Raw genomic sequence first — 23,494 nt, forward strand, 5'->3', positions numbered from 1 at the left:
GGAAATATAATCCTCTTTTATTGAGTAGTCTTAGTTATTGTTAGAAGAGGAAACTCTTTTTGTTTGCCTTCTGGGGCATTTTTAATCTTTTTATTCAAACTTGTAGGTATAAAAATGACAGAAGCAACCAAGATGCAGTTTAAAATGAGCTGAAAAAATAATAGTCCAAAGGATGTTTAGGACTTTTAAGCTTATCGACAAGGTGCAATATTGAAGTATGGAGACATGACCTTCACAGAAGTCATAGAGGGTTTTTTTTTGTGTAGTAAGAGGTGTAAACAGGAATATAGGAATAAAAGGAAAAGCATTTTTTCTTTCATGTGTGCTTGGTTGAATTGTTGGTAAACACTATAATTTTCCAACTTTCTTCTTCTTTAGCCATATAATCAATGAGCTGATAGAAACAGAACGAGTTTATGTAGAAGAACTTCAAAGTATAATAGAGGTAAGAAACTCTTCTGTAGTGACTTCTGGTGCTTAACCTCTAAGTCATCAGTGCGGGTGCACATCCTTCATGGGCTGAGCACTCTCATCTCCCACCTCAGTGTCTGGTGTACACAGGCTCTGTTAGCACAATAGCTCAGCCTTGGAGGTGGAAAATGGGAAGGATGTTTTGAACATCTTTCCTCAAGGCTTAAAGCAAGAGGAACCTTTTCTGACTCCAACCCACAGAATGATAAAAGTTGCATCGTTCTCAAAATTATGGACAGAGGAATAGTTAACAATATGCCTTTTCAAAATATCATCAATAGGCTTCAGATACAGCACCCTTGATTTTCATGGGGCCAGACATTAAATTTCTGTGAATGTAGGTTTGGAAAATGATTGAGAAAAAAGAAGGCCCTCTTCGCTCTCCTGTTCATTGTCCCATGTAGTGTCTGAACACAGAAAAGAGCCCCTTACACTGCAAATATAACTCTTGAGCTTTTGAAACTCATAGGATGCCAGCATACTCTGTGTGTCTGAGGTCTTTAGTCTGTGGGAGGATGGAGGCTGAGTAGGGCTCAATTTTGCTTGTATTTGGGTGGGACTTGAAGGACTGGGTAGTTTCTTTTTACAACCATGTGGTTGCTGCTTTATTGGATTTGATCTGTGGGAGCTGACAGCTCTGATAATTGATATATTACTCTTGAGTTCAAAATCTACACTCAGAATGTTCTTCTCTCAAAGTCTTTTTTCAAGAAACACAATCCAGTTTCTACAAGAAACAACCAAATAATCTAGCCAAATACCACTGTTCAGCAATAAATCCGAACTAACCCTTTTACAGTGAAGCAGTGTAGCAGAAATATACCTGTCTATCAAACTTAGCAGTACATGACCAAAATGGCTTTTGAATCCTAGGGACATCAGTTCATCTTTATTGTTAATTCAGTAATCTGTCTATTTGTGGTTAAAAATGTGTTTGCACAGCTATCAGGGGTAAAAGCTCTGGCGAGAATTAGAAGCATCAGAAATTCATGGGAGCAATAAAGAAGCTGGCATAGGAGAAGCCTTTGTATGCTCTGTTGAGAACGAAAAACACATAGGCTTTGGGGCTTTTCGGTGTCTCAGACACAGTACTTCTTCCCTGGTAAAAACAGTCTGGTTTCATTTTCCACCTTTCTCTGCAGGGGTATGCTTCAGAAATGGACAATCCCAACTTAGTACATCTGATTCCATCTGCACTCCAGAACAAGAAGGAAATTCTTTTTGGGAACCTCCCAGAAATCTACGAATTCCACAACAGGCACGTGGGAACTGGTGGTTGTCCTGCACTCTCGGGTGCTACTGTCATTTCTACTCTTTTATGTGGGGTGCTTTGTCGTATTCACACAGGCAGGAAAAGTCATCCTCACTTTGCCTCTCTGTGTGTCTTGTAAAGCCCATGTGTGGAGAAAGCATCTGAGATATTATATTATATTATATTATATTATATTATATTATATTATATTAGCCCTTTTGTGCATTTACTAGTGATTTCTCCTGGAACTATCCATTTTGAATGCCCTTTGTAATCAGTATTTTACAACGTCCCTTGGTACCGTGGTAGAAGTTGCAGGACTAAATCCTGATGTTCTTTATCTGGCAAAACTCCTCTGTAAGGAAGTTTTCTTAGTGTTCAGCTTATTTGTCCTATATTTCTATTATCACATCAGAAGACATGATATATTTGATACCACTTTTCTTAAGGAATTTTATCCTTCATGAGATCATAAATCTTTCCATAAATCTTTCCACAGTGTGGACAAGGTGATCTAGTGCCCATAACTACAGAATACCAATTATGAAGAACATTAACCTCTTTTCAATCCTCTTCCAAACACAAAGCTTAGGGCTACTTCTGTAAATTTCCTGCTTTTCTTGGCCTTGATTAAGTAAAACTGGCTGTAGCCAAAGTGAGAATTTAGGAATTCTTTTGGATAATAATTGCCCTTAAGATGAACAAACAGCTGAACAAAATAAATAAAAAAATCCCTCTTTTGCAAGTTTAAATATTATGCCAGAGTGGTTGATACATAGCAGAAAAATACTTTTCCAGTTTACTTATTATTTCAAACGAATGTGTCTTCCATTTTGAGAATGACTTTCCCTCCCTTTGCAAGCCTGGTCTTTCTTTCCCTAAAGGCTTCATGCATTGACCACCACTGCAGAAGTCTTTGAACTACATCCCATATTTTCACTGCTTGCTGATTAAGCAACTGCATCTGACAGAGCTTTTCTGTCTTTTCTAGCTCTTCTGAAAAATCCTGATAGCCAAATTGGAAGCAGGTGTTTGGGCTACATATTGGAAACAAATCTCAACAGCCAGAAGCACCAGATGTATCAGATGCTTGTGAGCAGATGAAAACATGATAGTATTGGTGATTCAGGCAATCAGCTGTGAACCATATCTCATTTTTCTGAAATATATATAATATACTTCTTTACGTGTCACAATTGTTACCTTCCCCATTGAATCCTCTTACTACAAAAACGTAGGCTTTAAGCCGGATTTGCACAGTGTGAGTGGGATGTTACATTACTGTTTGCTTTCCTTTCTCCCTCTCAGGATTTTCCTTAAGGAGATAGAAAATTGCATTGAAAACCCTGAGCTTCTTGCCCGATGCTTTTTGAAAAGAGTAAGTAAATTCTTTTGCAGTTTTGTACGGAACGCTATAGTCTTATCCTACAGTACTTACAGATTTACTCCCACCCTTTCACTTTGATTGCTTTTGTGAATGAGAGAAACTCACATAAGCAGGCAGATATTCCGAAATTAAGCCGCAGTTAACAAGTGTATATTCTGCAATCTGAACCTTTACCTGGTTTACTGACAGGAAGAGATCTGTGTTTTAACAATGTTTTAAGCCCTGATTAAAAAAAAAAAAAAAAATCATTGATCCAAATGTTTAACATGCTTTTCATCTCAGACAAATCTATACCAGCAGTCTGATGTATCCCACATACCACCCTACTGTAAATAAGAAGAGAATGATATGACAACAGATTGCTCTGAGTGCAGACAGTACATCCTGTTCCTTCCTTATCTCCCTTTTCTCTGCACCATTCAGGAGACTTACTCCTCTAGACGTAGTACAGCAGAGTCTACCACCTTACTTGCATGGTGAAACCCACCAGCTGCATAAGACTGTGAGGTCGATTCCTTTACTTGGTCACATAATTCAACAACCAAGTGGGATTCTCTCCACTTGTATGAAGTGGTGAGGGTTGTTTAGAAGTAGCGTGAGCTCAGTTTACGAGAAAGCCCAAAGCCTACAGGCAGTGATGGCTTTGGTCAGATGCATGCGTCTTCACTTCCTGTGGCTTTCAGCTCCATGTCCACCATCCCTCCCAAGTAGCATGACTGTTAGTTCTGTTTCCTGTAACATAACAAAAGGTGCTTTTTTATATAGCACTCATTCAGAGGCTCTACTAATAAGAAAAAAAACTGTTTTGGTGGGTTGTTGCTGCTTTCATAGACTGACAAAACTGCTTGAATAAGATCTTGTTTTTGCGTGGGAAATGGAATAGGCATAAGAAATGGGAAAATCTGTCCTCTTCTCTATGGTCAAAGGTACCCCCTGCTTCCACTGTATACTACATCTAGCATTTGCTGCTTTTCGAGGGTGCATGTTCAATCTTCTTTTTTCAACAAGGTGCTGTATGAAATACAGGCAGATTTGGATGAAATACACATACCACAGTTGTCAGAGGTGTTGAGCACTACCCCATCTCTAAGCTTTCAATGGGAATTATGAACATGTGATACTTCCAAAGGGTAGGCCCCAAATTTACAAACAGGTCAGGCTGAAGAGCATCACACGAGTGTAAATGTGATTGTAAGTCTGCTGAATTATTTTCTGTTTAACAGCCAGCATTTAGAGCTTGAGTAAATAACAGGACTAAGAAATACGTTGTTACTTTAAGATTCAGATGCTGAGCAGGAAAATACTGCGGTGAAATCATTATGCAAAATAGTATAAACAGTCTTTGAAGAGTGCAGACCTTTGAAATCCAAGAAGCATAAAATAGTCTCTATGTTGCAAATATCCCTAGATTTTGGAGCTAAAGAGAAATTCTTGAGACAGAATTGATCCTGTAATTCTGCATAAAGTTCAAATTCCGTGTTTAAATATTGTAGCTTATGTCTCTCTCTGTAAAAACAGATATTGAGCCAATTCTCCTCACTGTTCTCCAATATGAAATCAGTAGCACTACAGCTATGTTTCAGGTGTGAAGTGAAAGAAAATCAGTCCCTCTGTCACTTTTGCTTATCGGTTTCCTTGGCCTAGTCAAACATCACTAACTCTGTTGAATAAGAGGGTAAATCCTGCATTTGCTTTCTCCCTATTTCAAATTTTGCGCCAAGAAAGGAAAAACTTCTCTGCTGAGATGTCTCTGCTCGCACAGTAGCGCCTTTGATTCAAGAACTTGCCCATATGTTCTGTTTTTAGAAGAAGCCACGTAAAGTCCAGAAATTTGTTGCTTCTGTTGGACTGACTTTAGGAGGCACAAACAAAAGTCTGATTGTGTGTTTGTGTTCCCCATGATCTGGCAGCTTTTTATGCCTTCCTGCTGAGCAGAGGCTTCTGGCTTGCCCCATGAGTTATGACCGTGCTTGCTTTGGCATGAGGGAAACTGAAACGGCTGCTGTTCAAGGCGATGCTGAGTTCTGGGAGGAAACTCACATTGTTGCAGATTCACTTCTCCACTTCTCCGTCTTTGTATGGGTGTAGTCATCCTGTCACAACATTGTGGTGGACCAGTGATTAGAAATAGACTGATTATTTAGATTTGTACTTGAAGAATATTACCCCATCTCATCACACTGGGCCTTCTCAGCCCTGATTCTAGAGCTGCTTGAAAGCACACTGAGAGCTGCAGTGGGACACCCTAGTGCCTGAGTTTCTCCATCCCCTGGCAGTCATTCCTCTGCCATGTCCCCACACACTCTCCCACCTCCACCAGTGTCACCTGGTCAGCTGTCACCATGGATGCGAACCCTTCTTTTCAGGTGACAGCAGAACCAGTCTGTGGAGTCCCAGCCTATTTCTCTTCTCTGACTTCTCTCCTGGAACATGGTAGCAGAATCAGATGAAAATGAGCCAGAAATGCCCCTCTTGTCTTCTCTCCCACTTTGCCTGACCTTGTTAGGCTTTGATCTTCATATGAACTAAATAAGTAAGCCAGATCAACTCTGCCCATATGACAGCTGTTATATAATCACCAAGATGCTTGACCTTGCTTAAAGCTCTGTGTGGCAAGGAGTGCCCAAATGCTCAAAGAGGAGAGGGAAGTGTAGTGAGTGTCTTGCTGGATGGGCCTTCTAGTGCTTTATCAGCAACAAGAGGGGTACTCCGGGCTGATCTGCTAAACACAGGCCTGGGAAGAAGGAAAGCTTACCAAACCAAGGCAAGAATGCCCAGGATTAGAGGCAAAAGGTGTGTCAGACTGCTTACCAACATGTGCCAGGTGAGGTGCCTGGCAGGAGTGACTCACTGTGGATTACCACTGTTTGCTTATTCATATTGCTAACATTGGAAAAAGAATCATTTAATAGGAGCCAGCAGTTGGGGCATTTGGTCATTCAGGGAGAAAGAAGCATTTAGAAAAGGAAGCTACTTATGAAAGGACTGTAGCAGCTGACCAGAAACCTGAGAGTTGGATTCAAAGGGCTAAATTCTAATCTGAAGCAAAATTTACTAATAAATCAGCAAAAAGATATGTGCGTGAAAGCTTGCAAAGATCTCAAGATACAAATCACTGTGGAAAGGAAAAGCATTACAGGATAGATGAGGATGGTGTAAAAGTACCAGCAAGAAGTCAGAACTTCTGGATATGAAAATAGAGGCGTGTGGAACATTTAAGATTGGGATTTAAGTAATTAGACAATTGATAGTTTACTGGTATTTTAGAGCCTGATCCTAGTAATTTAATCAGGAATTTCCTATTCCTTTCACTATTACAAAACTTAAAGCTGTATTTAAAGATATAAGTAGCTGCCTGAGCAGGTGTCACTGATTTAGGCAGCAATAGCCTGTATTGGCATAAGGTGGTTCCACTATGACAAACACTGTTACATTGCTGATTATTGTACCTTTTCTTTAAATTTAAATTGGTACTTTTCTCTCACTCCTACTAGTGCTCGATTGTCGCTGTCTCTGTTCTCCTTGCCCAATTCAATTAGGTCCCTGTGGGCCAGGAACAAATTGTAATTCTTGATTACACTTTGTGGGTTTTACCCCCTGCTAACTTCCCTCCAAGGCAACACGTACAAACAATTCTATTTGCGTGAAGAAAACTCTGCGCTTATTTTGAAACAGCACCATCAGTACTCTATGGAGTTGCAAAGGAGCTTTTTGGATTGCGTAATCCTTAACGCAGTGATGTGTTGCATGACACAGCTCTGCTTTCACGTCTGATTCATGCCAGTGCCTAGGTCTGTAGAGGAAGACAGCAGCAATACCGACTTCTTCTAGTAACTCTATCCAAAAGAAAATGCTTTCCCTGCACCAAGAACGTATAGGCACTGTCTGGTGGGCTGAAAGCCCAGAGGCAAGATCCAGGAATTCCTGAGACTTAATTTTGACGTTGCCTTTGGTTCACTGAGGTCACGTCCCCCAGGACAGGTGCAGACAAGGATGGGAAGCTCCGCTCCAGTCAGACACAGCCGGCCCTGCTCGGGCGCCTGCCCGGCCCCGGGGCCGCAGGGCTTCTGTGCCGCCCGGGCACAGTACCGAGCCTGGCAGAGGAACCCCTGTCTGACCGTATCCACCTAGGGAAGCTAAAAATACACCTCTCTGGGATTTCACAGAGATTACCTTTGTTTTCACTGAAGTCAGTGAGATTTTATTTGTGAGAGCACCTGGAGCATATTCAAAGGTGAATAGAGGTCAAGTGAATCCACCCACTTCTTATTTGGATAGGACGGAGTTTAAGTACTTCCCCCTGTCTGGCCGACGTCATCAACAAGACAAATTTGCTGCTTTTTAATTCATCCTTGTACTATTGAGAACCGACACTATTTTCAAAGTGTTTTGAATGTGTAAACCTTGGCTAAGTGGTGAGCGTTGTTAGTAGTTACCACTCTGTACTGGTAACAAAATTTACATTTCTAGTGGTTTTTTGTTTGTTTGTTTGTTTTCAAACCATCTATTCCCTTCTCTGGAAGATAACAGTTTTGCAATTAGATTATGTGTTTTCCAGTCTACAGTCTCTTTTCTTTGTGCAAAAAGTGATAGAAAGAAATCTCACTTTCAGGTGTATTTAACTTTACAGAAATAAAAAGCAAGTTTGGTAGCTTCAGTATATTTTTTTACATACAGTTATCACCATGAATGAATTACTTCATGTGTTAAGATTGAAGGTAAGGAAAAGTGTGACTCAAGGCAGAAGCTCTGTGGATTTTTATTTTTTTTTTACCTTACTTAAACCCTCCTTTTCCTGCAGAAAGAAGACCTCCAAATATATGAAAAATACTGTCAGAACAAGCCAAGGTCTGAAGCTCTCTGGAGACAGTGTGGAGACAGCATCTTTTTTCAGGTAGAATTTCATTGCAGACTAGCAGTACAAGACCATCAAAGCTTGTTTTCCTTCTGTATCTCTTCTTTCTTTAGAAAACTTAGAGAATTACACCTGTACTTTCTTGTACTGATGGCAAGTGCTCAGTACGTGCTCTCTACAGGAAACTAGGCAGGGAAAGTAGCAAGTAGATTTCCTGGACAGGACCCTGACACTTCAAGCTATACCCAAACCAAAGAGCTGCTGACTTCTTTGCAAGCCCCAGATGATTACAGTCTCATGATCAGGGCATGCTAGATTTCAACACTAAGTTGAACCTAAACGTTAGCCCTCGTTTAGATGTATTTTCACTGTGGCATAAGTAACCTGGAAACTCCTATGCAAATGGAACAAATTTCTCTCTCAATTAATTCACAGACATATAATCTTCAAATTACCAAATGATTGTGATCTCAGTGTCTTGCCTGTGCTTCAAGAAACAATTGTATTTTTTTTTCCTGCTGTCTCTTAACAGGAATGTCAGCGTAAATTGGATCATAAGCTCTCGCTAGATGCTTATCTCTTAAAGCCAGTCCAGAGAATCACCAAGTACCAGTTGCTGTTAAAGGTAAGTTCTCCCTGACAATGTAAAGAATCCCAATGCATCACTTGTTTTACTTACAGACTTGCATATCAGCATTATTTGCTGAGAGGCTACCTGGAAATAAATCCTCTCTCACTTCTTCAACAAATGCTTTGTAACACTAAGTTGTAAAATGGTAACAAACAATCAACTTTCTATTTTATATATTAAACAATAGCAGTATATTATTATATTGTAATACTGCTATATATATAAAGTAAGATTTTATAATAGTATTTTGTTGTCTTACTTATTATTTTATTTATCTTTAAATGGAAATTAATTTGGCTTTATTGGATCGGTACATGGTCTTACAGTTTGAAAACAGGAACTGATCCCTTAAATCCTGTCTCTGACATCTGTCCCTGTTTAATAAAACTCTTTCAGCTCTCTGAACCTGATATTTTCCCATGGTTGTGACTCAAACCTTTCAAAAGGAGTCACTCCCTTTTGGTGCTTCTGTTTTAAAGACCCAGCTAGGGACAAACGGTCTGTACCTTTTCCACAGGATGACAATGTGAACTTCCCTCTTGATTTGGTTGGAACTGTGAGTGGACCATGCTTGAAATTGTAGTCTGCACTACACTGGGCAGCAGGAAATAGATACTCTCAAACCAATGACATTTTTTGAAAATGGTGGCTTAAATTTCTGTCTTCATCTCTTCAGTTCTTAAAGATAATATTTACAGACTTTCCTTATGGGAAGGTCATGAAGGTGGATTACATGCTGTTCTCAAGCCTCTGGATTTAATGTAGCGTCATGTACTGTCACGAAATTTAGTGTGAAATTTGCAATGAAGATTTTAGGCTGCAATTTTGTTTGTTAATATCCACCATGGCACTAGTCAAATTGTGCCAGTTTAAGACTTGTGAGGTCTGTCTGGCCATTCGCTTGTGCAGTATGTCTGCGACCTGTTTATTGACTTTACACAAAACTGTAGAATCCAAATATTGAAGTGGTATTATTAACAAGGATGCAACTTTGCTGATTCCAGCAGATTTACATCAATGTAATCCAGAAGTAAATTTGGCTCTCTTTCTTGAAGCTATTCTGTGACGAGGGAGAAACTGTCAAGGTCTTCAGTAGAGCAGGAGTAAACCAGATTCTACTTTTAATTTGAAATATGACTGTAAATAAAACCAAGATTAAATCAAAGAGTAAAATTCTCAGGCAAAACAGGTTGCAGGCATTGGGGCTGAAGCTGGTCAGACCAGTTTTGTACTTAGCAACAACACATTGGCACAGGCATTTACTTTGTCAGGTGTTGCAAGATTTGTGAAGATGGTGCACTCTTTTGCTGGCAGCAGGAGCATTTGAAAGGTTAGGAAAATGGAAGTGAAAAATTGGTAACAAACAGGTGCATAAGCAGCTGTGTGCCTTGAATGATGGGCAGACTAGGTTTAAATTCTGGGTCACAATTTTTGCAACCCTCTGGTTTCAATCAGTTTAGCTAATGTTATAAAGCAGCATGTGCACTATACAGAGAGTAGAGATCCATCCTTATCCTAGAAGTTGTGCAACAGGTGCTACAGGAATGGATCCTGCTTTTACCTTCTAAGCCCTGGTCACTCAAGCTCTTGAGGAGAGACTACTGCTGTTTGGGGTTTGCAAGAACTATCTTTTTGCAGCCTTCTTTTAAAGGAACACAAATGCCTCAGCTTTTAGATTAAATGATTTCTAAACTCAAAGTGCAGCTGAAAAGGATATGCCTAAATGAAAACCAGGTCAATGGCCACCCCTGCTGAAGGGATCTAATTCTTACTATAATAGGGATTACTGAAGTTAGTAGAGTCATTCCTAGGTGTATTTCTGGAGCATACTTTCTGTTGACATTGTAGTTGGCATAAGGAAACAAAGCAAAACTCCCTTACTGTACTTGCTGTACAGTTCTTAGTGAGATGCTATTATTACAAGAATTTATTTCTTAGTTTCTTCAGAGCTTGCACTTCTGAAGTCAAAATTACATCCAGCCAAACACTTCTTTCATTACACTTGTAGATGTATAGGGCAGGGATAAGTCAATAATGATGAATAAAATGATTATTTGGTTATAAATTCTGTTACTGGAACTATTGTCTCATTAACAACCAATAAACTTATTATTGCAGCTGATTAATGGATGCAGATTCTAAGCATTAAAATCACAGGTCACTATATGTGACCGTAATGAGTTATCTTACGACTTTTGGTTACAGTCATCTTACTTTTTCTGTTTAATGGTAGGAATCCTGATTGATTGGCTTTGGTTTCAAATTCTGTAGTGTAGTCCTGGGATCTTCCAACTGCTTTGAGATTCATGTGGTCTCAAGACTGTACCAGCCATATATCAGTTTGTATCTGTCTGTTAACCTTTTCTTCCCTAGATTCTTTTAGCAAAGATACAGAGTCTGATTTTGATCTCAGGTGGATACTCATTGGCAGTAACTGCTTTCTATACAATACAGTGGGGAAAAAACAATCTGTCCATCTGAATCAGGGCACCTGTGTAGGCAGAAGAGCAAGAGGCAAGGCAGTTAATCTCATTTAAAATGAAGATTTTATTGTCCTTCAGGATTTTCTTAGGTTATAACCGTTGGTTACAAGAAGACAATTATGTCCTGAACTATGACTAGAACTTTTCAAGCAAAAGATAAATACAGAAATAAGAAAAGTCATTTCTGTAAGGAACTGTAACTGTAAGTTATTTGGAACTCTAAATAGGATCTCTGTATGTGAAGTGATTACAGAAATTGAGCCCTCAAAAGGTTTTGCTTCTTTGCTTTGGGCATATGCTTCTTAACTTGTCCAGATCTTTGCCTCTTCTTCCTTGTACAAGGATTGGAGGATGGAATATCTTCTCTCATTTCAAGCATAATATAACGTTTGATGAATTTTTGCTAGAGGTCAGCATTGTTCTTCAAAATTACTCTATCAGAAAAGGTTTTCAAATTTGCGAATGTAGATCTGTAGATTATAGTGCAGAGGTAGAGAATAAGAGGTGGGGAAGATTTATAGTAAACTGGCTTCTTTCCTGCCCCGCTCCCTCCCACAAAAAAAAAAAAAAAAAAACAACAAAACAGCTGAAAAACCTATTTTATAGACTAAAGAAGTCTCATTTACCTTAAGGAAGAGATGTTTGTCAATTTTTTTTTATCTGATGAGAGCTTGCTGAGACCTGATGAGTGGAATATCAAACCTGCCAAATTCAGACTATAGATTAATTTATATTTTTAACAGTGGTAATAATTACCTTATAGAACAAATTGTAAAGGGAAATAGTGAATTCTCTAACACCTGAAATCATTATATTAAGACTGAATTTCTTTTCTAGAAGCTGTGGAGCAAAAACCTGGATGTAATTCTGTGACATACAAAAAGTTCATTCTAGATATGTCAAAATGGTCCTGTCTCATCTTAAATGAACCCATAAAACTTGAAAATGTCCAAAAGGTCAAAATGTAGGTCCACAATGACAATTCTGGTTAATATCCTGTTTGGTTTTATTTTGGTTTGTTGTTGTTGGTTTTGTGTTTTTTTTTTCCCTGCTATAATTCTGCTACTTTGTCTATGCAGCGTGAATTTCAGGGAGGAGTGCCTTAGGGTGGCTTCTGGTCTAACAAGTTTTAAAGTAGTTTTCTTATATTTTTTTGATCAGGAAATGCTGAAGTGCAGCAAGAATTCAGAGGGTACCGCTGAATTGGAAGAAGCCCTGGCCACGATGCTTGATATCATCAAATCAGTAAATGACTCCATGCACCAGATAGCAATCACGGGATATGAGGTATTATTTGCTGTTGCTGTTACTCTCGTCTTGACCCATCCAATGTTCCTCTCATCACTGATCATGCTGTGCCCATGGCTGGTACACTTTGCAAAAGCCTGTGCCACGTTCTTGAAGGGTGCCACGTTCTTGAAGATGTCACTCAGTGGCATCTGTGGTGACCAAAAATATGTGTCAACAAACCTGTCGTGTGGGGGTGGGAGTGTGAATGTGGGGAGGAAGCAGTCCTTCTGAGTAATCACACACAAAATTCATTTGTAGGTGAGAGGTAGCAAGTATGACAGACATAACTTGAGAAATTTGGTGAAACTTTCTGACTACTATACAGCTCAAGTGTTTCCAAGTGTTTTGTGCCTCATGGAGGAAAATACAGCTTCTGTTTAAACTGGGTACTAGAATCCATCCCAGTGACTGGCAAACTTGTTATCTGAAATGCGAAATTAACAACCGCAGTACAAATCAAAGGCCACAAATGTATACATCTCTCTGCTGAAGCTCTGTTGAAGTCATATGACTTTCAAGAACTAGTGTTGCCTACGTAAAATGAGGCCTTAAGTGAGAAGTGGAAGCGATTGACACAAAAAGGAGAAACACGCCTGGCGAAATAAGGGCTGAGAGTGATGTGGCTGCCAATTTTGAAATAGCTGCAGGGTGAAAATGTCAAGAGAAAAAAATGTACTGAGAATTATGAGGTCAGAGTAAGAGGGTTTAGTCTGGACACTGGAATAACCGTATTTTGTGCAGAATGTGATGACCTGAGAAAGTGCAGGGGTCTGTACTTGACTGTGTCTGGTTGGGAAGAGTTATTCTGTGTTTTGTGGGATGGCGTGACTTCAGTAGTTTTAATTTCTGTAGTTCTCTCTTTTGTGCAAGTGTATCTGCATCTGCTGGCTGAGGAAACCATGCCCTCCGTCAGCGTTATTTTATAAATCATTTTAACTGTTTGCTCAGCTGTATGTCATAGATTCACTGCTGTACACAGCTGGAAATGCTCCTGTGGATTGCGCGTCACATTTGAAATGATAATATGAGTTCTTACCCTGCAGTAGCTGTGCTGGTTTGAACACGAAGCAGTGGCCACCTTGTTGTATTAGCAAACACAGAGACTAGCTATAGTGCCTGTGGATCAGAGAAATGCTACAGGTCCTAAGCTTAACTCCAGTCTCTCAAACCCGACAAACTTAAGTATATACTTTACCCTCACCTTCTGCACAGCTATGATGAGCTACACCCATTATGAATCGATCAGTGGGGTCTTTGCACCAAGAGTTGGATTTAGATTAAGAATATAACATGTTTTCCTGCTTAGTTTAGATTACCAGTATCTTTTTTGATATGACTTCCATCTAATTTTCAGTCTTTCCAAGTTTTCTCAAGCTAGGAGAAGCCTGCTGTGCTCAGATTTGGTGGCTGAACAGGAATAGTTCATTAGCTTTTTAATTTCTCCAACACACAAGGTTAAATCCAGCATCTGACTCTTTCTGTCATTGAAAGTTCTTAAAGAATTCTTTACTAATATATCTTCTGATGGAGCAGAAATGCTATATATTTTTGAATCTTCACTGAAAAAAAAGCTTAATTTCAGTAACACAAAAGAAAACACTGGTCTTAAAAGGACATATTTTATTTTATACTGGTGTAATCAGATGTAAAAAAGTGTTGTCAGCTATAAATTTTGTTTGAATGTAGTGACATAAGCCAATAACTTAAAGTGACTCACTACAGATGAAAATTTGTCCAAATATGTTTAAACTGCTACTGATAAAACCCTTGAGATCTCTAAAGCTGAATGGTAAAATAAGTTTAATACTGTATATTTTATTCCTGTTTGTATTTCCTGAGAATGAAAACAAACCTCGTTCGCGTCAGTAGTCAGTTTTCCTTTCAGTTTTCCTACTCTTGGGAAGCTGTTTTGTTTCGTTTAAAGCCAGTGGCAAAGCTTGTGTTCGCTTTTCCATCATAGTAGACAAACTTTCCCTTCTAGCACTTTTGTTTTTGAGAAGTTTTTCCTGGAGCAGTATAAATTAACATCGAGACACATCTCTGCTGCTTTCAGGCTTCTCCAGCCTTTCTTTCATGGACTTTCTAGGGACAGATGTCTTCATCCTGGTGCCACCGTTCTCAGCACTCAGAGTGGTTTTGCTTGATGTGACTTTCTGAATCACTGGTTGCAGTGACAGCCTGCTGGCTCCTCCTGCGGTTTCCAGCAACTGCTGCACAAAGTGGTAACTTGCACAATGCTGAACATGTTACCTTGTTCAATGGTTTCTCTTTTGAAATAATCGAGTCTTCATTTGTATCTGCAGGAAAGACAGGACTTTTCACGTGTGGTTTTTTTTTGGTTCAAGTCCATTTGGTTTCAGTAGTCTTTTACAGCCTACTAGGTGTCAGGAGAAATAGCTTTTAAAGCTTCTCTAAGCCATTCTGGTTATGGCTAATTCTGAGTTTCTCAGAGATTCATTTTAGAAAGACTCTTTAAAGCCTGAATGTTGTTATTGTAGACGTGGGCATGGGAATCTCATGGATACACCACATCTTTTACTTCCTTGGTTTCTACTGTTTCTGATTCATTTCCAAAGAGAAAGGTAGCTTTCCTCTTGGGTTTCCCAGTTTAAATGCATTAAATTACAGCAATTTTTCAAAAATTTGGTTTTAAACAGCTCTTTAAGTAATGGGCAGAAGAGCTTCTCCAAGAAAGTAACATTATCCTGAGCAGAGGGGATCTATCCAGATTTCTATCCATATAGATGTTGAGGTCATCCTTTTGCCTATTCCTTGCTTTCAAATCTCAGAGTACTTTTGTATTCAGGAATTCAACAGAACTTTCCTCTTCCTTTTTGGTTTCTATTTTTGAATTTGCCAGCCTTCTGTGAAATGCTGGATAGTAGCTCCAAGGACTAGATTTTTGCCTCTGCTTTGTTAGCTGAACCAAAAGACATGACAAAGTGGAGCATGGGTGCTGTGTAGCCCGATGCTGACAGCATTCTTGAGATGGTTTTTTACATGATTATTAAATAGGGTGAAAGTGTGAAAGAGGATGAACCCAATAATTTCTTCTCCCTGTTCCACCTGTCCCAGGTGCTCAGCTGTAATGCCAAATAAACACCTCCCATAGCTCATGAAACCGTGCCCCATCTCGTGGAGACTTTCCCACACAGGCTTGATAGAAACACTGGCCTAGAACACCTTTCAGAGAAGGTTATTATGCCAGCAGAAAAGCAGGTTTTGTGGCAGCTGATGAACGCTCCTAATTGCATAGGGTATTCTGCTTCTTGGACCTATGCACTTACAGACTTGAAGAGTTGAACTGTCGTGTAAGAAATTGCTAACATGTAAGTTTGGGGTTGTGGGCTTTTTTTTTATAGTATTATTTTTAGGCAAAGACACAAAAAAAAAGTTGAGTAAAGCTTGGATGGCAGAAGTTTTAGAGATGTTTCCTACTATCATCCTAACATTTGTATCCAGTCTGGCCTGAGCAGTTTGTCCATGAGTTATGCAGCACTTAACTCATTCATATGTATCTCTCAACTTCGATAAACACGAGATACAGTGTATTGTTCTAACAGGGAATAATGATATTTGAGATAGTGATCAAAACCTCCATTTTAAGTAAACTTCCTTTAGGACAAAATATTGCTCTCTATTAGCACACAAGTGGAGAGAAACAGTGTCCTCTTTATTTGCTGCCCACACTGAAGAGAGAGTCCAGGGCTTGTGGGCTAATATTCAAAGTCTTTTGTGGAACTGCTGCAGACTGCTATCCCTGTCCACCCTCTTTCTCTCTGCAGTGGTAACCTCCCACTTCACTTGCTATAATTCCCATACTAGATCCAAGATTGAAGAGTCAGACTTAACACAAGAGTTGAACTGAGCTTCTGGATCTCAGTGCCATATCAAACGGTGCCTGGAGTGACAGGAGCCTCTCACCATTGTCAGAACTATGTAGAAAATTTGTTTGTTTGTTTTTAGCTTTACATCTCCTCAATATGCTTTTCACAGGCTTGCAGTTTGCACCTGCATACACATATCAATACAAACACACACAGTCTTCTATGCACAAACAAAAAATCCAACTCTATATATTAGAGATGAGAGACTGTTATAGAAATTACTGAGATTTTTTGAATGCTTTGGAGAGTCTAATAATACCATGATATGGAGTGGAAAAGTACCTAATCAAACCCTGGTTTTGCTGTTGGATCTGGGGTAGAGGATGAGGAGTGAGAGAGAGAACAGGTTTCAATCCGTAGTTTAAAATCAAACATTCCCACTTGGAGTCAACATCTTCACCTTATAATCAACAGAACATGCAAACGTTCAAAATAAGTGCTTTAATAAGGCACTGAGCTTATTCCTTCAATTTATTATACAAAGCACTCCTAGAAAAACTTGCTGCTTGGATAATTATGTTTATCATCATTTGTTGAACCCCATTACTGTACAGATGTACTATGTTCTCTATCCATACATTGCTACACTTTTTAGTACAGAACTGTGCTATAAATATTTGTGTTGGTGGCATCTGAGCCAAGTATTTCTATCAATTGAAGTATTTACCCATCAATTGTCCTCAGACGAGCGCTTTAACTTAGAAGGGTCTGGTTCCTGCTTAGTTTCACTCTCTCTCAGGTACTTTTATAGCTCTTTGGTGCATTTACTCCCTCTTTGCCCAAGGCTGTGCAGCATTGTGTAGTTTGCAGACGGTGAGCTCAGCAACTATTGACAAAGCTTTTAAAGACTATTTTGCAATAGGAGGGAATTGCACACCTACATACCTCTAGGCACCAATGTGTACCTTCATACATCTAAGCATCTTTCAAGATTTTGCCCAGAGATAGAAGCAGCTCATAACAGAGCAGAAACTGAACCTACATCTTTCAGAGCCAAGGCCTTTGCTTGGATATCTGGACTACACTGGTCCTTCATACTGCATTGGAGTCAGTTGTCCTGAAACCCAGTTCTTTTCAGATGTTTCCTCTGAAGTCATCAAAGGGGACGGCCTGTATGTCAGATCCAAAGAGGTCCTGAGACAGACCTTAAACACTAATTATGAATGGGGAGGCAAACTGGCAATTATGGACATGGAAAACAATGGGTTGATGGTTATGTGAAGAAACCACACAGGTTTAACAAGGAGACATGTACAGATGGGATTACAGCTGTAACATGTCCACTCCTCAACATAAGGGATGTCTAGACACATGCCTCTGCCTGGAAGCTTAAACACCAGTAGAGGAAAGAACTGTGCCTGGGATTACGCTAGTTTGAACGTGATGTAGGTTCTCTCTTTTCCTTGTTTGCTAGGGGGATGTCAATGAGCTTGGCAAGCTGTTGATGCAAGGTTCCTTCAATGTCTGGACTGACCACAAGAAGGGGCACAACAAGGTGAAGGACTTGGCTAGATTCAAACCGATGCAGAGACACCTCTTCCTCTATACAAAGATGCTACTTTTCTGCAAGAAACGGGAGGAGAACACAGATGGCCATGAGAAGACAGCTTCATACAGCTTTAAAAACTCATTAAAGGTAATAAATGTGGTAATGGTGGGGGAGAGAAAGAAATTGGGTGTTCTTACAACATGGGGATGTTTCCATGTGGAGATTTGAGGAAGACATGCACATCTGGAGCTATCTTGCAATCCTGAGTAAATGAAAGTTCCCGTTTGGTTTTGTTCTGGAGACAGACTCAGCCATATGTCCTGCAACTCCAGACATGAGCCTTGGTTTTGCAGCTCGATACAAACGGGCACCTTGTGTGATTTGCCCAGCATCTCATAAAGAGCAGCAAGATGGAATGGACCTGCATCTCTCATTGTTCTGCCTATAAGCATCCTTCAAGTTCAGGTCTATTGCGAGTTTTGCTGTTCACATCAGTTGAGCAGATATAATCTGTGACAATAATAGCTACAGATGAATCACAGTGCAGCAGAAGTGCCCTTTTATTTACAAGAGTGACATTTCCAGATATGAGTCAGGATGTTTTCAGTTAAGATGAGATTTGCAAGTAGGCAAAATTTCCCTTTGAGCACGTTGATGTGACACTTGTGACTTCAGACAACCAACATGGGTCATCAAGCATAATGCTGCAAACTTATTATGGGGTAACCAGACAGGAATTGTAACAGAACCTATTTCAAGGAGTGAGCCGATTCATATAAACATTTGAAGTTTCTTTCTGTGGAGATAGCAGGAATCATGACATAATCAAAGCTGTTTAAATCCTCAAATCTAATGCTGAGGCAAATCAGAACAAGAAGGATGAACAAATACGGGAAGAACATGGGAAGCTGGTAAGTATAGTAGCAGCTAGACTTCAAAATTGTGGTTAAGAATCTATCATTTAAGAAATCTAGAATTATTTGCTTCTGTTCTTTGTTTGTCTTCCCTAGTTAGGCACTAAGCTTCTTGCTCACTACTTTTATTAATTTTCCTGGAACTATTTTGAATTTTTTTGTATTGTCTGGATTTGCAGAAGAGCCTTTCGATCTCACAAAGCCCTGTTCCATCCCTCTTCGTCCCCCACCTCAACAGGTCGGTGATGGCAAGTTGAAAATACCATCTTCCTCAAACTGAAAATTTGTGTAGGTAGACAAGAGCCAGGATAGAGTTGAAAACTGACCCACAGCTTAAGCAAAAACAGCAAAGAGGATAAAATCATAATCAGACATTAGCTTGTGTTACTTTTGAGCACTTAAATTTTTTTTCTATTTTTCCTGTAACAATCAAAAAGATGAATGATAAATTAGATGTTGAGAAGTAACGTGCTGAATTTAAATGACTCCCTAAGGTGCAGAAGTGAATGCAGCCTTTTAAAATCACTTCTCAGAGGAGAAAGACTGTTGATATTTTCCGAATTCCAGCTTCTTCTTTTCTATTTTGAAACAGATGAGCACTGTGGGCATTACAGAAAATGTAAAAGGGGATAACAAGAAGTTTGAGATCTGGTATAATGGCAGAGAAGAGGTCTATATCATTCAGGTAACAACAATCCTTTTTTTTCCCAAGGATTATACTTCCTTTCATTTGAATTGTTTTTAAAAATGTTTTCAGTTTCTTGACTTTCACTGTCCTGCACACTCAAGAAATAATAGCTATTGGAAGCTTCATTGTTGTGTTGGTACTGAAATTACCAATTTATCATTGTGAAAACAGTCGTGATTTTGGGTAAAAGAGGAAAGAAAGTAGTGGAAAATACTTGGAATACTGGACAGAAAAGCAAGGACAGTACTTTAGATTCATGGTAACTTTTCCATCTTGAAGAGCATCCTCTGCTTTGCTTAAAGCTGGCCACAGTGTTCCATTTCTTGGGAAAATTGAGAGCAAACACAGGTCAGGGCAGCCAAGTGACTGGCAGCATGCTTTAACTAGATCTGCTTTGCCTTTTCCTCTTGTGTTCTCAGGCATCTTCTGTTGAGCTGAAAAACACCTGGATTTCAGAGATTCGCAAAGTCCTGACAGGACAACTGGAAGCATGCAGAGGTAGGACACACAGAGCGGGATTTGGTAATGTTGCCTCCTTCTGTAGCTGTGTGTGACAATATGGAGCTGGGATGAGTTACAGTGCTGTCCAGCACCAGCAGAGAAATCGGCAAGAACGGATCTTCTATGTGAGGATCAGTTGGGTGGTTGCAGTGTTGCTGGCACTTAAACCCTTGTCCTGATTGAAGAAAATTTCTTAGAACTTTAGAAATGGCATGAATAATTACTCCATTCACAGTTAGTCTAAGGAACATGATTTTCCTGTGTCCTCCCTCTCCAGCTGCAACCCTAGAAACATCCATTTACGTCAGCATGTGAGGAGATGGCGTCAGTCTTCACTCTTCACTCTGTGCCTTCTCATACGACCTGAGACAAAAGATCTCCTTCCACATAGATGACTGGACACATCAACTGTTCCACTCTGTCCTATTGTTTATTTTGATTTGTTGGGTTTTGAGGGTTTCTATTTTAAAGCTAGTCACCTGCCTTATGTTTCAAACGTCAGTCAGTTATTACATCTTTTTATCGTAGTGACCTCCCTGTAAAACATGATTAATGACATCTCTGTCTCTCACAGAGATGTCACTATGACAGTGATTTGTGACATGCTCAACACATGAAGGATTGAAGCCTCATAAGTACCTAAAATAACAACACCCTTTTTTATGTAAGATATTGAACCCAAGACAGACAAAATTCAGTTAGGTTATACCAGGTAGTAAGAGAACAGAGTGATGAAAGCTATCTGAGATACTATTCTATTTATTAACAAGAATTTACAGGGTCCTAAAAGCCATTTTTCAGGCTTTCTTAGGACACAAAAGTGTAGCCGTGTCCAGTGCAGACTTTTCCTGGACCCTGGCATTACTTATCACCTTGACCTGTAATTTTCTGCTTCTCTCATACACACACCTCTCTTTAAAGCAATGCCAGCAAAGCCTCTCCACCCACATCGTTCAGATTCCTAAGCACACTTTGTCCTAGGTGGAAACCTGTGCCTATGCTTTAACTTTAGAGGTGATCTTTATTTTAATTATCTGTTTCACAAAGACAATGACTTCTTACAACCTCCTTAAGTGGAAGGAAACAACTATGCACATTAGCCTCAGCAATTTAATCCAACCATAACAATATACTTATTTACAATGCTTACTACTCAGGTTTTTTGTTACTATTCTTGTCTTCATCCTTTCTCCTTTTTATTCTGAATTTCACTGTGGTCATTTCAGTAGGAACTGCTGAGGAAAGAACTCAAGATTCTTATCAGAGCAGTTTCAGGACTTGATCTAGGGGCTCTCTGATATGGTATTTGCTTCTGAAGTGTAAAAGCTGGCTTTACTTAGGCTACCACAGAAGAGAAGAGTAGCTTATGGAGAAAATGTATGTATGTAACAGGATAGAGTGCTAATCCCCCATGTGTGTTTCTAGGCAAAAAAAATGAAGCTTGTACGTCACCCAGATGAGCATTTGTGAAATCTTAGTAGCATACAAGACCGACATGCTAGAGTTACTATGCATTTTCCAGAGAAAACTATGCAGGAATCAAGACTGAAAGTTTTTGCAAACATTTCTTCATTATGTGGGTGATGAGGAACTGGAACAGGTTGCCCAGAGAAGTTGGGGATGCCTCATTCCTGAAAGTGTTCAAGGCCAGTTTGAATGGCAGGGAGTTGAAACTAGATGATCTTTAAGGTCTCTTCCAAGCCAAACCATTCTATGGTTCTATGATTTCTATTTTGATATTCTTTATTGTTTTGTCTTAATATCGTAGGATCCTAGAATATTTCAGGTTTCAGGGGACCTCAGGACATCATAGTCCAATGTCCTGCTCAAAGCAGAGTCAGTTATTGGTCAAACCAGGTTACTGAAGACTTTATCCAGTCTGGTCTTGACAACATCCAAGGATGACTTTCATCCTACTTTATGAGTGAAGTCAAACTTTCCTTCATTGTGAATCAGCAGAACAGCAATCAGAGGGCAGAAATTGTACCTTATGTGCTATTGCAACTCTTCCCATTGCCTTTTCCCAAATGATGACAGGAATCAAAGCCCTTGTTACAATACCAATGGCAGGAAGCAAATGCTTTGTCCTGTGGTTTTAAACAGTTGCTTCTATTTCCAATGAGTCATGAAAGAAGAGACCTTAATTCATCCTTAATCCAAGACTGGATATTTCTCCAACTGTGCGTTGTAATGAGAGAAGAAAGAGGGACATGTTTGTTCGTCTGGGCTGGTTTTAATTACTGTTGTTAGGAGTTGCACAGGGAGTTGGAATGTTGGAAGGAACCAGCTGAGATGAATGAGTGAGTAAAGGGCAAAGAAGGTGGCCAAAGGTATGTGATAAATAGTTTAACATAAGGGTCATGAGTGTCCGAACACTTAGTGTATATACACCCCTATCATATACTGCAGTGAGCATGGAATGCTAATGAGGCTTCAGGTAACACCTTGATCCGTTGATCCCAAAGAGCATAATGTCTCTTGCAGGCAAAGGAATTATGGATGCAGCTTAAGAGATTTGTGCAAGGCTGTGAATCAGTTGCCAAAACCAGGAATGGAGTTACTTCCAGTTTGCCACCCAGAGCGCTCCTTTCTCCCAGCGTTTCCACCCACAAAATACTTTGTATTTAATCTTTCAGTGCTGCCCCTGTCCCTTTGTTCTCCTTTCATTGACAGGAGCTTCATCTTCTTCCAGAGTAAAATAGCCCTAGGATCTCAGCAATCCAAGAGTTTGAAAGCAGCTCCTTCCATTGCCTCCTCACTTCCCAGTGTCTGGCTTTCCTGGCCCTGAAAACAGGGTTGTCAGCATTTTTCTTATCATCTTTTTCCACTCAGGAGTTACTGGACATAGGTGCAAATGAGCCTGTTGCTACGTAGCAGCTATGCAAAAAGAGTGAACAAGTGGCATTTTATTGTTGCTGCTTGTCCAGGATGCTGAGCAAAAGCATTCCTCAGAGGCATGGGGATATATTCTACTAGATGGCTGCGTGTGCAAGAGGACTGTTGTACATGTGTTGCTATGTCCAGAAAAAGCTATGAGCCACAAAACCTGTATTGTATTCTGGCAGAAATGCCAATGTGTCGTTCTCTAGATCCAAGTTGTGCAGTGAGCTAGGAAGAGGTACAGAGGAAAGAGAAGGTGGTAGGGGACGAAATCTCTTCTGTGCTGAGAAAGTATGGGTAGAAGAGCTGTTTGGGTGAGCAAAGTTTTCAGCCTTTAAGGTCACCATATGCCTTTCTCTTCAAGTATGAGTACTCAATTTTGATTGCAGCAGCAGCAGCAGTCAAAATCTCTCCTCTCTTCTCTTCTCCTCTCCTATTTCTCTCTCTCTTTACTACCTTCTATGCAAACAAAGAAGCAACTTACACAATTTGGAGCAATTTCTTTTTATTTTTTCTTAAACAGAAGCAAGTCAACTGCACCAAAGAATCACTGAGAGTGTATACCACGCACCAATGGATTCTTCCAATGCAAGCAGGTATCATTGCATATCAGGGCCACGTTTTGTCTTGCCTTTGTGCTTTTGTAGTACATAAATTCTTAGTTTTCTGTATTTAGCTTCCTGGGTACGAACTGACTTGATTATCTTCAAATTCTTTAAAGACATGTAAATGCAGATAAAGGTTTTGCTCCTGGGGAAACTAAAAA

The 23,494-nt window shown here is 39.7% G+C and overlaps 1 protein-coding gene across 1 annotated transcript in view; it reads left to right on the forward strand.

Moving 5' to 3' along the window:
* Positions 1 to 23,494, forward strand: part of MCF2L2 (MCF.2 cell line derived transforming sequence-like 2) — a 155,098-nt gene that overhangs the window by 111,452 nt on the left and 20,152 nt on the right. The window contains exons 16-25 of the mRNA XM_086618729.1: positions 379 to 445; positions 1,614 to 1,729; positions 3,032 to 3,101; positions 7,912 to 8,004; positions 8,498 to 8,590; positions 12,241 to 12,366; positions 17,671 to 17,892; positions 19,252 to 19,344; positions 19,767 to 19,845; positions 23,252 to 23,324. Of these exons, the coding sequence (XP_086474855.1) occupies positions 379 to 445; positions 1,614 to 1,729; positions 3,032 to 3,101; positions 7,912 to 8,004; positions 8,498 to 8,590; positions 12,241 to 12,366; positions 17,671 to 17,892; positions 19,252 to 19,344; positions 19,767 to 19,845; positions 23,252 to 23,324 (1,032 nt within the window). The remainder of the gene's footprint in view (positions 1 to 378; positions 446 to 1,613; positions 1,730 to 3,031; positions 3,102 to 7,911; positions 8,005 to 8,497; positions 8,591 to 12,240; positions 12,367 to 17,670; positions 17,893 to 19,251; positions 19,345 to 19,766; positions 19,846 to 23,251; positions 23,325 to 23,494) is intronic.

The sequence above is a fragment of the Tauraco erythrolophus genome, chromosome 11 (genome assembly GCF_009769465.1).
Source record: "Tauraco erythrolophus isolate bTauEry1 chromosome 11, bTauEry1.pri, whole genome shotgun sequence".
NCBI lineage: Eukaryota > Metazoa > Chordata > Aves > Musophagiformes > Musophagidae > Tauraco > Tauraco erythrolophus.